The sequence below is a fragment of the Salvia hispanica genome, chromosome 6 (genome assembly GCF_029641045.1).
Source record: "Salvia hispanica isolate PSC_SH4W2 chromosome 6, Shi_PSC_v1, whole genome shotgun sequence".
In the NCBI taxonomy this organism is placed as follows: Eukaryota; Viridiplantae; Streptophyta; class Magnoliopsida; order Lamiales; family Lamiaceae; genus Salvia; species Salvia hispanica.
The window spans coordinates 21,734,500-21,751,757 of record NC_142697.1 but is presented as its reverse complement, the minus strand read 5'-3'; the positions used below and the strand labels follow the sequence as shown (position 1 = coordinate 21,751,757).

At 31.5% G+C, this 17,258-nt stretch overlaps 1 protein-coding gene across 1 annotated transcript; it reads right to left on the bottom strand.

The window, feature by feature from the left end:
• Positions 1–7,928: 7,928 nt before the first annotated feature.
• Positions 7,929–9,423, bottom strand: LOC125204748 (ethylene-responsive transcription factor CRF5-like). Its single transcript, XM_048103474.2, has one exon. It carries the CDS (start codon positions 9,143–9,145, stop codon positions 8,102–8,104), a length of 1,044 nt encoding a protein of 347 aa, XP_047959431.1. The 5' UTR covers positions 9,146–9,423; the 3' UTR covers positions 7,929–8,101.
• Positions 9,424–17,258: the final 7,835 nt, after the last annotated feature.

The following is a 17,258-nucleotide window of genomic DNA, read 5'->3' as shown; positions in this document are numbered from 1 at the left end:
TGATGCAGACGACCAACCCAGCTCAAATCGTAGGCATCCAGCGGATGATCGATGGCCTCAGCCGCAAGTTGGGACTACTCTAGACTAGTCTCCTTTTTTTATATGTAGTGCACTTTTTTTTAAAAATTTCTTATATTTTGTAACTTTTTTTTAATTAAGTAAATGTAGGATTTACCCTAATTTTGTTGTTTTTATTTATTTATTTTGCTTGATATATTTGCATAAATTATATAAATACAAAATAGAAGTAAAATGCTTAGGGCGAGGCTTAGGGCGGGATATAGTCCGCCTCATTATAGGTGGAAGGGGTGGAGGATAAAATGTTGATGTGACGGTGCATAGGGCGGCCGCCTCATTGTGGATGCCCTAAAAATTTAAAAGTCTCGTGCTGACTAAAAAATGTGTCATCTTAACCAGGACAGCAGAGAGTAATACTCCCTCCGTCCCCGATTAGGAGTCACACTTCGACCGGACACGAGTTTTAAGAAATGTAAAGAAAAGTTGGTTGAAAAAGTTAGTGGAATATGAGACCCATTTTTTTGTGTTGGTTTTATATTGAGTTAGTGGAACGTGAGACCTACTTACTATTTATGGTAAAAATGTAATGTGACTTTTAATTAAGGACGGACCAAAATAGAAAAGTGTGACTCTTAATCGGGGACGGAGGGAGTAGTACTTAGTCACCCGAAATTTGAATAGTTGTTTTCTAGTAAAGAGTTAAGAACTTCGATTTGAATAGCCAACTAAGACACGCTTTTCCATTTGCTTTGGATTAGTGCAGTCCTCCCATCGTTTAAAAAAACATGATTCTCCTCATGTCACTTTACTGTAAAACGGCGCCTGGAAGACTGAAGAATGATAGTGGTTCGAATTTTAATTTAAGGATGATTACTAATTAGGCTATTACTAATTTGGAAAGAACGATTAATTTTTAAGCCATCACTCATTCACTCTCTGTTGTCTATTAGTACTTGCCATTCATTTGGAGTGTGCATTTAGCCCGATCAATTTAAGTCTGCATTATATGGATATAATGAAAAATAAAGTCTAAAAATTAATAACAGCAAAGCAAACAAGGAGTATATCTTATCTACTTTATAAGCTTTTTATTAAAATGTGTTTTGTTCATTACCAAAATTATTGATAATGGAATAAAGGTGTGTAAAATTAAATTGTTCATTACCACAATTTGTATTGTCCATTATCAATAATTTTGGTAATAAAGAATACAAATTTTTATAAAAACTTTATAAAGTATATAAGATATAGAGAAAACAAATTAGTGTACGCAGGGGGCGGATGCAGAAATTTCTATCGATAGGGACTGAAATTTCTAAATTTTGTTTTTTTCTAAATTTTGTTTTAAAGTATATGTTTGAGTATTTTAGATAATTTGTAAGGGTTTTTAATTACATTATTATTTACACTAAATTTGAAGAAATTTAAAAAATAATTAAAAAAAACTTTAGAAAAATATTCACTGAGAGCTTAAGCCCCCCAATACACATGGATCCGCCCATAAGTAGGGAGACAAATTTACTAAAAATAGAAATGACTAACTTTTATGGATAATAAAATAAGTGAAGAAAAATAATAGTATATCGATTAATTATGAACGGAGCTAGTATTATCAATATTTAATACTCATATTAAAACAATTCGCATAAGCACTATGCACATATTTTGACCAAACAACACGTCACGTTAAGAGTCAAGCTAAAACATGAGACATGTGTTTTGATAGCCTTTGGATCTTGGCACACACGTAGTACACATATATATTGAATAGGAAAAAATGTCGTAAAATACGTTTAGCATGGACGAACTCTGATTTTGCACATGATTTGGAGAAAATATACCATGTTTAAAATGTTCTAGTTATCCCCAGTTTTTTAATTTAGGCGAAATCTAAGTTAATATTGAAATTTGATGCTTACTTGCCTAAAATTCAAGTGGCTGTGATATTTTTAAACAATAGTTACTTTTTTAAATAAAAATAAACGGTCGTAACTTTTATAAGTTATGTTGTTTGCACTCTAAAGTCTAAATAATTTGATGCACACTTTCAAGCTTCGAAACTAGAGAATGACAATGCATTTCGCCACACCGGTAAATTCTCCAGCGAACTCGTGTTCCCAAAAGTTTCGAGACAGCACATTCAGAGAGAAGGTGAGCTTGATGATATTCAGGTTGAGGATCCGCTGTTGAGTTGCATAGGATTATATAGACAAGAATTAATCCAACGTACAAAAGTTATGGTTTTTTCCTTGCATTTGGAAAATTAAAGATTTTATTACTACTAAGTATTACTCCATTTTACAAAAATATTATTTTAGCCAAGATTTAAATGTTTTCTCCTTGGCTTCAATTTTTCATGAATTATAATATAAAACATTATTTTATTTCAAATGTCGAGAATTGTGTTGCTTAATGTATTTTATAACAAAATTTTGTAAATTACTCCTTAAACACAAAAACAGCTTCACATCCATGATCTACCACTTTCAGTCACTTAATGTGATACTTTCTCCCCAAACCAAAAGGTGGAATGGTCAATAAGTGTTGCAAGAAGCCAAGAAAGAGAAGTAGATTAGAATATTATTGAGATATAATTCAATTTATTGGTTCAGATCACATGTTTTATGGATACAGCAGATTTATATAAAAATAATTAGGGGTTACAATTAATATATATCCGCCCATGGACATAGTTGTTTTATTGTTGAAGTGGGATTTTAGTTTTTACATTTAATAATGATTAATGAGACAAGGAGGTCACCTTATTTGGTATAGTATCTCTTTAAAAATAGTTCATCTTTTTCACCAACAAAAATGAGAGGCAGAAATTAGATATGGGGAAAATGGTTTAATCCTAGTATATGGGCCCAACTAATACTGTCGGTTGGTTGAACTACGAAAATAGCCCATCAATAAGAACAATAGCATTTCATTTCCTGACGCAAATCACGTGCCTAATTATATGTTGATCTCAGTAAGCCCATTCTTTGAAAATCAAAAGCCGCTCATTGCTTAATTGCACGCCTCAAATTTCCTTGCTTTCCCATTTATAGAAACAGACGTATGTATAATGTATCATAGTCATGGCTACTAATCATCATTCAACAATATGGATATTCACACCATGCTCTAACGCCTTTGGGTTTTATATATATGTGTACACACACAATTAAACTAATATGAAGATTTTTATAAATTATTTTAGCAAATAAAAGGAAAATTTGATTTTTACATCCAATTACCTTTCCAACCAACATCGATCGTGCCAAAGGAAAGCTCATAACATTATCTCTTTGCTATCATGGGGCTCGGTTTGAAGGGTCTTGTGTAGTGGGATATTATGTAGTGCCAATTTATGAAAGACTAGAAGTCCTCGTGTTTTGTTGTTTGTTGTCATTAATGTGTGGTGTCATCTGTTGTGTTTTATTTGGGATCTTTGTCTTGTTTTGTTGTTGTAGTTGATTTTGTATTGCCCTTTTACCAGGCTCATCATCATTATTCATCTTGATTGGAGCATTTTTTAAAAGCTAAAAAACTACTTGTAACAATATCTTTTTAATGAATCTAAAATTATAAACCCATATATTCATATGTTTCAAATAAGGTCCATATAGATTGACTAAATAATGTCTAAACATAATCTTGTAGCAAAAATTGTTCTATGTAGTTATTAATGCACTACCCACGCACAAAATACCACTAATTGAAATGTACTATTTTAGTGTAGAATCTATGGGACCTGCTAACCCCATGAAAAAGAACAAAATGAAGTTAAAATATGTAGTGTAGTGTCAGTGTTCATTTAAGTGGCAATGCGATAAAGTTGAGAAAGAGAGATATCCTTTTCTACCTTCCAAAAGCCTGTAACCGCACCGTTGCATTTCATAGGCTTCCCATATCAGGTTATGACTGTGTGTGTGTGTGTGTGTGTGAATTTCTGCTTAAAAATATTTAATTCAATTAATTGCATTTCTTTTATTAAAAAACTCCTATATATTGAGTCCGGGTTTGTTTTTTATAAAAAAATGAGCTTAATTAACGCTGTAACTTCACCTCTAGATTAATTAGCACTTACTAGTAAATCCAGTAAATTAAAACTTTTGGTATAAAACGGTAGAAACGATGAGATAAGACAAGAATGAACAACATGATGTAGATTGGATTAGTTAAAATAGAGGTTCCCAGAAAAAGTAAAAAATCATGTGAAGAAAAGCATGATGACTGTAAACTGTGAAAGATGTGTAGCATTAAATGGTGTTGGGCAGACATAATGTGCAGAAATTGAAATAGTGATAATATTAACTATAACACCAAATCATTACATTATGATATCTGTAATAGTAGCAAGTACTTCATACGGTGTATGTGTACATCTAGGTGGACTAATAAGGATGTTTATTTGGTGATGGCTATGTGTAATAAAAGGGCAACAGTCGATAAAAAATTAAAATAATAATAATACTCGTATTTTGAATATGAACAAAATCACATTTAATTTTCTTATTCTCTTCGCATATCTAGTAGGCAATATTTTCTTTTTTTCTCTTTGACTATGTAATTTCTTTTTAGTCTTTCTTTACCAGTTGAATTCGGGGGTTTGCACTCGAGTACTGTCACAACAAAAGGGGTAGAATCGCTAGGTAACAAAAAATTCGCCTAATTTTTACATATCTGTAAAAATTGTTGGGGTTAAACCCAGTGTTGTATTATATATATATGAAGTACTTCATAATATATCTTGTACGTGATAATAAGAAATCAAATTTATAATTTTTACTTCAGGAGTATCTTGTAATTGTAGTTTGATATATGAACTCGCTAGTAGTTAAATTCTTCTCAATTATAATGGTTTGCAAACTATACGAAAATAATAAATTACATTTTAAAAATCAAATGTAACAAGAACACCTAAAGAGGTGCATGTGAGATTTGAAAATGAAACATCTGTCTCAAGAAAATTCATCCCATGGCTAAATAGCCTAAATCCTTTCAAAACAGCTACTCCTTATGTTAGAAAAAGAATGAGCAGGCGGCCAAGCAAATTTTAAAAGTAGTAAGAGGTGAATAGTTACTGTATATTTCAAATGTAGGAGTATCATTAATTGGCTTGTTGTCGTGGTAAATAGGAAAGAAGGATAGGTAAATAAGTAGTGGAATCAAACTAATTAAAGTCAACTTCAATAAAGTTATTTATGAGATTTGTTTGATGCATAGGTGTAGCTCATGCTCATTTTCATACACTCATACTCTTCCACTCTATGTCAAATACAAAAGCCTCCAACGGCCAAACCACTAAAACCGTATAACATGTGTAAAGGAGACAGTAGTTTTCCACACAATTCTCATTTTCTTAATTTTAATGTAATAGTATCAATTTTTTATCAGTGTTTAGAAGAAGAAAAAAGAGTAGAGATATCATTCTAAATTAGGGACTACTCATTTTATCAAAAGGCCAATAATTTTGTGATGGAACTTGTGGGGCCGCAGTTGGTAGCGCGAAGCTGTGGTGATCTAAAGGTTACGGGTTCAAATTCCGCCACCCGTTGAGAGACTTTCGGCCTTAATTCGTAAACCCGGTCGAGCAGGATTAGTCGAATTCCGCCGAAGGTGGTGTTCGGTACACCTGTGAAACCAAAAAAAAAAAGTATTCTAAATTATATACAATATACGTAAACCAAAAAAAGTATCCATCTCTCTTATTTGACTTATTTTTTCTTTACATCTCTCATACTTAAGAAATTTTGTATTAAACCCGTACCAATTGAAAAATTTCTATTTTTAAAAAAAGGGATGGAGTATTAAGAAATGATAGTCTCTTTGTAGCCTTTGACCAAATTAATCATTTAACTTTTAATATTGATATTAATGGCATTTTGAAGTATAAAGAGAAAAACTTTTTCAGGTGTTGCGTTTGTAAAGTTTGTAAAACGTTAATCTTCGTGAAAATAAACACGATTATTTAATTTTTGACTTGACTAATCTTTCATTAACCAAAAAATTGCGGTTTTCTTTTTACTTTTTTTTCTTTTCGCATAACTTGTGTATTAGTAGTATAGTATACATAATCTAAAGAGAACTTCAATTAAAAATTAATTGCTGGTTTTATTGGTCAAAGCCTATTAAAACTACAGTAAAAAAAAAAAAAAAACAAATTGTGGGCAAAAGGTTTTCACTTTCAGACATCATAATTTGATTGGGAGCTGGTTGCTTCTACACTGTTGATGGAACGTGTGGGGGCGTGGCTGAAATTTCATATTGGCCTTATCGATTCTAACATAAACCTAAACTAATTTCTCAAATAATAGAAAAATACTATAGTAGTGTACCAAAAAGAATGTCACAGGCGAAATAATTTGTGTGCATTGCATTAATCATGATTACTAGCGATTGGCTCTTACTAGTCATTGTTCTTTTTGAGTTGGAGTAAAATGGAAGTTGTTGTATTTTTTAAACTCCTATGCCCCTCCATAATTATTCATTTAATAGAACAATTCCAAGTTTAATTCCATGCTGCTACATTTATTATTTTATAGCTGTGACCCACCTGTTAATGGTAAAATAAAACAAATGTATAAAATTTTTATTGGCATTCTGATTAGTTCATAGTTTTTTAGTTAATGCCATAAACTTATTTTTTAAACGGACCGTTAGCGTAGAAATTAGGATCTTGTTTCCATAAAATATTTGACACGATTTTTAAAGGAAGAAAATACCTTTTTAGGATCTTGTTTCCATTCAATAACATTTTAGTTGTAAAAAAATGCAGCTGGATTTTAACTTCAAAACTATTTCCATAAGTTATAACGTTACAAATCTTGACGAAATAATAATAATATATATTGCCAAAATATAGAACACTATATATGAAACTATTATGTTAATTAAGTACGTAACTTTTTTTACTTATACAAATGATAATGTTTCTATTCTATTTGAGTAATTATAATATTTGTATAGTACGTTAGGTTAAAAAACTATTACTCCATATATACACCTAAAAAATATGAGCTATAATTTTCTAAAACGAATTTGACTTAATTTAAAATGGGTTTTTTTTATTTACCATATAAATCTATATCTAATAAGTTAAAATTCAACGTCAAAATACTGAAACAGATCATATACGCACATGTTGTTTATTACTACTATGATATTTTTTTACATGTATTCTATAATAATAAATTTTTAAATTTCGAACTATGCAAAAGAAGGAAGTATACTATATTGTAAATTGTAATCAACAAAAATTACTGACTTTTTGGGAAGATCAGAATAATACACTAAATTAAATTTAGTAAAAATACTCCATATGCAAATATAGGCTATACCCATAAAAGGGATGTAATTTACTGACGCTTTCTTTTTATATTTAAGATTTTTTAAAAATTTAAAAGCATCTTCTCCATATAGAATTAAATTTGTTTAGAATTTTCCACTTTTCGTACTTTACCATAATTTTTTGAATTATGGAAAAGATTCATCAATGCTCCAACACAACGTGCGTAAATGCATTCGCACAAACAATAATGTACATAATAAAATGTCTTTACTTATTTGTGGCATTAATATGTGCCATAATTAATTACCATTACATCACCCCCACCGCGGAATTCGACCTTGCCACCAACGATCCGTCGCCATCGGCGAAGCTCAATTATATTTATATCGCCGTAATTATTTATGTATCAATATAAATTTCGTTACATTATATACGCCATCATTAGATTATGGTACCAAATATCTAAAACAATGTTTTAATGTTGTTTGGTCGCACCAAAAATCTAAAAGAGAGGTTTTAATGTTGTTGGTTCAATTATTGTACCAAGAATCTCCACTTAGAGATCTCATTTTTACTTAATTTTCTCAAAAAAACAAATCTGCGAAGACCGAATTTAGTCAAATGAACAGAGCGTAAATCACGCCAATAGAAACAAAATGGAATGCCAGATCAACCTTTTTTTTCTTAACTAAAAATCTCTTCCGAATACACAAAATTATTTTGTAAACTAAACAAAAGGAAATTGAAACTCTGCCCTTAACAAAATTTGCCGTTACTTGGCAAGTAGGGAAAGGTAAAAAAACACTAGGACACTTGTACTAGTCCATCTGTAAACATATCAAATAAATTATCTTCTTCCACTCCAACTAAACTAAGAACATCAAACTCGCCGGAATATTGTTGAAAAGACGAATCATTAAAATCCACCAACTCCGACATGCTTTGAACCTCGTCTTGACGGGTCTCACCAATACAGTGATCTTGAAATGAATCCTTAAACAGACCCGGAAATTCGTACTTCAACTCTCCAAAATCGAAGGAATCATTGAAATCCCCAATAGCTAATTCATCATCCACCGGAAAATGAATATCTCCGATATTTGTTTCGTCAAACAACAATGTCTGATCTTGCATATCGAAATTGAAGAAATCATCCAAGAAGTCGGTGGTCATAGGCAAGGAGTCAGCACAATAATCCCCGCACACTTCCTCTTGGGTGGATTTGGAAGCGCTGGGAGAAGAGCTGTCTTCGCAGCTGGTGGGGCTGCTTCGGAAGCGGAGAACGGAAGCCGGCGAGGAACGATTGTGGAAATCGTAGCTGGAGACAGAATCGTCATCACATGATGAAAGCACATTGTTTTTGGTTGTGGGGACGCCGAAGTTGGTCAAGGCGTCGGGGCCGCGGAGTTTGATGGCGGCGTTGTCGTAGACCATGGCGGCCTCCTCGGCGGTGTCGTAGGTCCCCAGCCACAGCCTGATCTTTTTGCAAGGGTCTCTGATTTCGGCGGCCCACTTGCCCCAGGGGCGGCGCCGCACGCCGCGGAACTTGCGGCACTCGCCCTCCGCGGGCTGCTTTGGCTTGGCGCTTTCTGCGGCGGCGGCGGGGCGCTTTCTGGTGGTGGTGTCAGCGCTGCCCGTCTCTATTCTGATCTCGGTCACGTATTTCTTGACGCGGCGGCGAGGGAACAAGAGCTCCTCTTCGTCGCTGGAGGAATCGGTGGCGTCGGGATCCGTCACGGAAATCTTGATTGTTCTTGCTCTTGCCTCGTGTGCCTGAGGTTTTACGGTTTTCTTGATAATTCTGTTGTGCACTGTGTGCTTGAGAGGCCTTAAATTTGCAATATCCATCTTTGTTGTAGCAGGCAGGACTCACTCATAAAAGGATGGGAGTGTTTTCACTTTTCATGGAAGAAGAGGGGATTTTTTAAGGAGGGAGTTTTTTCATTGAACAAGGGAGAATAAGGGGTGTGTGAGAATTTAACGTTGAGAAATATTGGGCAAATAAGGAAACCAAATAAGTAAAATATCTGGATTCCTTGGTGTGGTACGAATTGGGAGATAAAACTTGAAGGAAAGTAGTAATGAACGGAAATCTTTGACTGTGAATAGATTAACGAGAGCACAACGATGAAATCGCTGTCTTATAGGATCGCCCAAATAGGCAAAGCACAATTTTACTTATTTTTTTATATATTTTTACCTTTTTGTTAGGAGTATTTGATTTTGTATGAGATTCGTTTAAACTTTAAATATATGGAGAATAAAGGAAAATAAAACGGAAAAGTCTACGGAGGTGGATACCGGCCAACGCCGCTGTGGGCCTGGCCACCCCGGCCGCCGCGTACGAGAGGCTTGCTGCTTATTGGTGTTGTGGGATGTTGACACGTGGAGTGTGTGGGGCCGAGATGGGGTAGGTCCAATCAGTAAGCGTGAGCGCTGCTGACTCAGTTATAACCTTTTTTTTTCTATAAAGAAAAGGAGTAGAATAGAAAAATCTCGGGTTACGTGCGGGTTGTCACGTGAGGCCCAGGATGCTCGGCCCAGTAAAAACATGTCGGTTATTGACTAGGAGTTGCGTTTTTACTGTTGCTAATTCTTTGCGGCTATATTTTACTTTTAATACCAAAAACAACCTTGGATTCCCCGCCATTTTCATGTATACTTCTCCAGTAAACCAGTAGATTGATTGATTCAAAATATTTTACTCCTTACAATATTGATTTTATTTTGTGTATTATATCACTCGACTTTAAATTTATGATAACTATAGCTCAAATTTATGATAACTATAGCTCATAAATATCAAGTCTTAGAAATTGATATAGATTATGGTGGTTAATTTAATATTTTTATATGTTAACTCAAAAACAGTATTTGAAAATACATTCTGAAATACTATTACTGCGAGTAATCAATATTTAACACGGAGTAGTCTAAGTTGTGATGGAGTCGAAAAATCATGATTGAAGCTTAAGAAAATTTTGAAACTAAAATTATCTATAATTTAGTATTTTATATAAATAAAATTATACTTTTTTCTGTCTTATTTTATTTGAAACATCTTTTTAAATATGAAGATTAAAAAATATTTCCCTCCGTCCCATAATATACGACACACTTAGAGAATGACACATATATTATGAGATATTGTTTTGTGTGTTGAGTGGAGAGAGAAAATAATATATTTACATTAATGTGAAAGAGAACTTTTTCTAAAAATGAAAATGTGACATCTATTATGGGACATATGGAGTAATTATTTAGATTTTAAAAGTTCAAAGAAGAGTAATTAAAGTAAGTGAAATAAAGAGATAATAAAGTTTTTTGCCAAAAAAAAATGAAACAACTCAATAACCAAAAGCAATTTTCAAGATATACAATTAAGCCGCAATTAAAATTTAGACGGGTTTAAACAACTAGTGTCTACCGCGCAATAAATTAACACGAGAGCAAAATATAGAAGTATAAAGAGTAACTTTTGGAGCATCTTTAGATTTGGTAATGAAATATATAAAAGGTTAGTGACCCTGTACTTTATGAATCAATGTTTGGTGCCAAGTATGGATCCCAATTTAATCCGAAATTCACATATTAATCCGAATAGCTCGACAATTTATAGGATTATGATCGCAAAAGTTATAACCCAAAAAAATCACAACTTGAATCATCTTAAATTGAATAGCCCACAATATGATAGGGTTGACTCGAAATTAACTTATGTCCCATAGGGTTGAGCCGAAATGAGGTAGTAATTCTCAATTTCTCATTATTCAATTTTCAATTTTCAATTTTCATTTACATTTTTTAAATTTTTAAAAGTTAGTCCGATAGTTCTTTTCCAAATACTTTTGAAAATATATTTTGATTTATTATTTGAAAGTTACACTCATTGTTTATTTATTTTTACACGTATCATAAAAAAGTATATGTAAAAATTGAAAAAATATTATCTACGAAATAAATGTATTTTCCTATTTATGTTAGGTAATATAGTAGTTTCGAGTTAAATAACACTTATTTGAATCTGTAATTATTTAATACATTATCAAAAAGGTATATTAGTTGGGTTATGGTTGAAAATTTGACATCCCTAAGTAGAAGCAGAGAAGTTAATTTAAAGATTTTTTTCAAATCATTCAGATGTAGGGGTTTTGTATAGAGAGAAATGTATGTTTAGGAAGAGAAGAACTATGAGCGAAATGAGGTAGAACGAAGGGTTTTTTTTTGCGCATCTAGCATAATTATTCTATAGAATTATTGTTGTTATTAATTTTAATTCATTAATAAATATTAATTAAATTCGAAATTATTATTGTATTTTTCAAAGTTATTTAGGGCATGCCTCCTAGACCAAACACGCCTCTCGTTGGGATGGCTGATGAGTAATTAAGGAGAATCAATAAACACTACTCCTATCTGTATTCCCTAAAACTAAAAGTATGTTCTACTTTGACCGCACAATACGAGTTTTTGAAAATATAAAATTGACTGAAAAAATTATTTAAATGTGAGTTCTATTACTTTTATGATAAAATGTTAATATAACGTAAGGTTAAAAATGAAAAAACGGTAAACATGAGGTAAATTTGGGAAATAATATATTTTTTTCTTTTTACTTTTTTTTTAAAAAATAAAATAATTAAACACTACTCATTTAAGTATCACCAAAAACGTTATTTTTTACATATAATAAAGCATCTATACACAATACATATATAATGGATATCAAATTTTATGGTAGTTTACCATTGGAATAGGTAATAAATTATAGAGCACATTTGAGTAATTTCGATGAGACGGAATTGATTCACATTCCATTCAAAGGAAAAAATATCCGTTGTCCGTTGCAATATTTTCGATGAGATTGAATTAATTCATATACCATGCAAAGAACGAAAAAAATATCCCTATTCTTTATAATAAATATAAAATGCAAACTTAATAACTTTTCCATTTGAAGTGAACTGCTTAATCAGCTCAAGCCTCCAAAGCTAACATAATACTACCGGCCTCATCCACCTATCCACCACGTGCATCTCAATTCATTTATTGCATGCATTACATTCAATTGCATAGTATAGTAGTATCAAATACTAGTAATCGAAAACTTGGTATGTATGATGTAAAATTAATTTTATACTTCAGATTTTTTATAATAAAAAAATAAGCAAAATAAAAAATCTATATTCCATAACTTTGTTTAAATTATACTCTAAGATATTCATTATTTATTTTTGAAAAGGATCTATATATTGGAGTATTATAAAACATGCATTTCTTTAATAACAAATGTTTGATGTTTACATAATAATAATTTCATCATTTGTGTACGTGTGGCTTTGATCATGGGTTTCTCTAAAGGCAATGAAGATTTAGATTGACCGACATGTCTTGCTTGTATTAGACGCCTAATAACACGTTTAATTCTTCAAAATTGGGAGTTAATAAGCGTGTTCTCATTACTCCACGCTTCTTGTAATTATGTAGTAGTATAACGGTTGTTTGCATCAAAATCCGAGCTTCTGCAGATTACAAACATTTCAAATATAATGGAATTAGTAATGAGGATTTAATTGACGACTATTCCCATCAGCAAATTAAAATGCAAATTCTAGTCATATTGTTAATTTACGAACTTAATAAGTTAAAAAGAATCAAACAAGCATAAGATATGGATTTTGACCTAGAAAAGAAAAAGGCTACGAAACAAGTGGTATATAGCCTTTTTTTATAGCAAACAAAGTGTCATAGATAAGTAGCGAGTGCAGAAGGCAGCTTCTGCATGAATATAAACACATAACATAATAAGCCTCTTTACGTAAGACGTGACGGACATAATTAATTAATTTAAAACTAATTGTTTTTTGCACTTTAAACAAGGCCATCTAGGGCTTGGTGATCACTATTATCAAATTAATAAAGCTCTTTGGACTTGATGACCATTGACTTATTCCCCAACTTTTCTACCACATATATATAAATGGTGTATGAATACATATATACACACAGAGAGAGAGCAAATCAAAAAACAACTTGATGTATCCTAAATTGATTCTTAGGTTTTTTAGAGAACGATACATGATCAATATATATATATAGATTTTAGATTTTCGTAGATAATTTTGATTTATCATCAAATCATTAGTTGAAATAGTAGATCAAAGTTGGTTTTGTCGAGCTTGATCTACTTATGTTGTTTGTTTTATGATCTCACTGGGCTCAATGGAATAAGTGGGCAAACTCCAAGATTAATTTGTTAGTATTTTTTTTTTCTAATTAATCATGGGTGTGCTGAATAGCAAAAAAAATGGATGTGCTAGCTCCAATATGGAGTATATGTATATGATTGATTTCCTTTGGGATATGTGGTAATGTACAAAATCAAGGAGTATATTGTTAATCACTAATCAAGGCTCAATTACATTTTAAAACTATTAACGCTCCTCGGCAAAAGCATAAAATTTCATTGAAAAAGTTAGTATAGCAACATCATTTCTGGGTCGATTTAATTTCATATTCATCATGGATATTTGTCAATGAATTCAATTGAATTGCATGAACAACTACAGCATTTGCAGTTGCCACTTGAATATAATTATATGGCATATTGAAAAAATAAGTCGGCAGTTAAATGAAATGCTAAAACTAAAAACAAATTCCATCTTGCAAAAAGTGTTATTTGGAAATGATTCAAGTCAAACATAAATGCGCAAATTTATGTAGTTTTAATTAATTAATACGATAAAAAAATGATTTTACCACATAAATATAGAAACAACAAATAAAATTGTTGATCCTATATATATAATTGAAAAATGAAAAACATTGTCGACGTGAAACTGTATTTACTATTAATGACATGCATGCACTTGGGAAATAAGGAGCAATAAATCATGTAATCTTGGTTTGACTAAAATGCATTAGAGGAAAAGAGATGAGAATCCAAAAAAATTATGCTTCAGCTTTTAAATGGGAAAAAGAATTGTTGGTAAGTGGAGCGCGAGATTGTAGTGTCGCGGGAAGAAGCGACAAATGGTTCCGCTTTCTCACGTGGTCCCCACCTGCCATCTCGATCAAACACAATCCACGCCATTCAACCTTCCTAAGTCGTGACCCGTGTCGCCCACACGTGCTGCTGGATTGCTGGTTTCCACTTGTACACTCTCGTGTTCCTTCGTCACAACTTATTTGACTCGTTTCTTTTCGATACACAACTTTAAAAAATTATGTTTATTGAGTTAAATAAAATAGAATAGAGAATAAAGTAAGAGAGAAAAGGGGGTAAAATAAAAGACAGAATAAAATGAGTGTGATTAGATGTTTTATTTTTAGCCAAAAAGATAAATGACTCAAGTAACTTTGGACAATCCAAAATGAAGTACGACTCAAGTAACTTGGGACGAAAGGTATATATATAATACCCAATATTCAGAATTAAGTATTAAATAGATAAAAAGTTAATAATACGATAATGGAGTAGTACGAGTAAAAATTCAATGTATTTTTTCGTACTTCCTCCACCACATTCTAAATAACATATTTTATATATTTTTTAAATAAAAACATCATTTTTTTTTTCACTTCATACCTTAGTTTATTTTCTTTATACTAACTTCACTAAACAAAATCGCATAATATATTGTGACAAATAAAAATGATCCATTTAGATAGAGACACATGACTATACTTCTAGTAAATTGCCATTATGTTAAATTTAAACGGCCATAGAATACTTTTTTGTTCTTATTATATGCGAATTCCTGAATTACATATTGTATTTTCAAAATTAAGAGTAAACTATGTTTGGCTACTTTGTTTTTATTTTTCTACATAGCGTATGGTTATATTTTTCACCATATACCAAAATGGACTTCTTATGTAGTAATATACATGGCATTGATCATCGCATGATTTTATATATACTGATTCAATCAAGTTTCAAGCAAATACAATAAGTTTAATAAGTGAGTGTGAGTACTACTTGACTTTGAGGATTTTGCTTGATTGTATGCTTTTAAGTCAGATTAGGAAGATCTAGTATAATATTGAAAATATAATTATTTAACAGTAAACATTAATTAAACAATATGGTAGACAACTTGAATAAATTAGGGTTATATTACTCTGTAGATATAAGAACTTCTAACATTTTTTTCGTTTTTCTCCAAATATTAATTTTTGAATACATATACACGAACTCGAACTTTCGATTATTAAGAATTGGTTAATTTGATACTCCTATGCTATGATTTTTGGCCACTATATACTGTATAGCAACCTTGTAAATTGCAAAACGAAGTCAATTTGTTGGAATAGATGAAATGAAATGAAAATATTGTTCTGTAATTCCAAACACGATGCACATGCAGTTGGAGAGAGAAGTGGTGATCGTATATAGCTGAAATTTCCAATAAACGTTCCAACGAAAAATTGTTATAGTTTATAGATTAAGGAAATAAATATCGCTTGCAGGTTGCAAGAATGCAAGGGATGTATATATATGTTTAAATAATAATTAATTATAATGGACAAAATATTTCTCAACTTATTTAAAAAATTTATTGGAACTTGTACGCATGGGTATATCATATGACCTACCTGCGCTGAGTGCTGCTGCATCCACATTTTTAGTAAATGAAGTTCTTATCACATTTTATTTTTGGACAAAATCATATAAATTGAGTATGCTGTTGATGGAAGTCCCAATATATACAAGTGTAATCTGGCATGCCTAATTGTAATTGAACATATAAAAGCAGAGGAGATATTTACATATACATGGAAAAAAAATACGTTTCATAATTTTTAAATCACATGAATTAATTTCAGCACTATAAATAGGGTTTGTTCAACATTGGAAACCTTATAAGTACATAAAAATTAATCCAAATGATTGGAGCATGGGCATCTAAATCATCATTCCCCCTTGAGGATCTGGCTTTGTTTATCTGCTTGGTGTGAGATTTATCCGAAAAAGTTAAACTAGTTTGCAGGTTATATTTCTTGATGGAATTCTGCAACATTTCTGTCGCAGAGAATTTATGGGGTAGGCATGGAAATGTTTAACAAAGTTAATAAGAATATAATATTCCACTGTGATTATTTTGAGGGAAATATATTTACTCCTTCCGTCCTGAAAATTTGTCATCTTTCATTTTTACCATTTTTTTCAATCCACTTTTCATTTCTTACATGCCATTAACTTTGTCATATAATATTCTCACATGTCATTAACTTTTTCAATCCACTTTATATTTCTTAAAATCTGTATCGGGTCAAATGATAATAAATTATTAGAGACGGAGAGAGTGATGATCATTGAAATGAGGTGAAAAGGGGGTCTTTACTTGAGTACTACGGAGTACTATATTTTTTATTTTATGGGGTGAAAAGGCTGTTGATATCATCTGCCATGCATGATTTTTTGTTGGTAGCCCAAAACCCTTAAGAAGTGGTGTAGTAGTTAAATTGTCACTAAGATATTGTAAGATAAACAAAAATGGTTCTCATACATTTGAGGCCTATATTTAAGTTCACACAGTAAAAATTTGAATGTACATATTTCATTATTTTCATAAAATACTGATATAATTATACTTTTAAAAAAAGTTAAATAGCACAATTATAGAGTATTTTCTAAATATTTCTTTTGACTCACATAATTAATAATCTAACAAGTTTTCAGAACAATTAGAAAGAGTATTTGTTAAGACTTTTTCTCTTAACATTTTGTGTCATCACGCATTATTAATAAGCATGTGGAATGCATTAGTAGTATAACCGAAGAGGAATAAAATAAATTAGTACTCCATTTTGTAATAATATCAATAATTAGAAGAAAAATAATTGGGTATTTATTAATTAACGCTTTCCAGCGGCGGCAGGGTGGCAGCTCAACCACCTCACCACCATCACCATATCTCAAGTGGGATTCAACTTGTAAATCTCAGTCTTGTCTCAA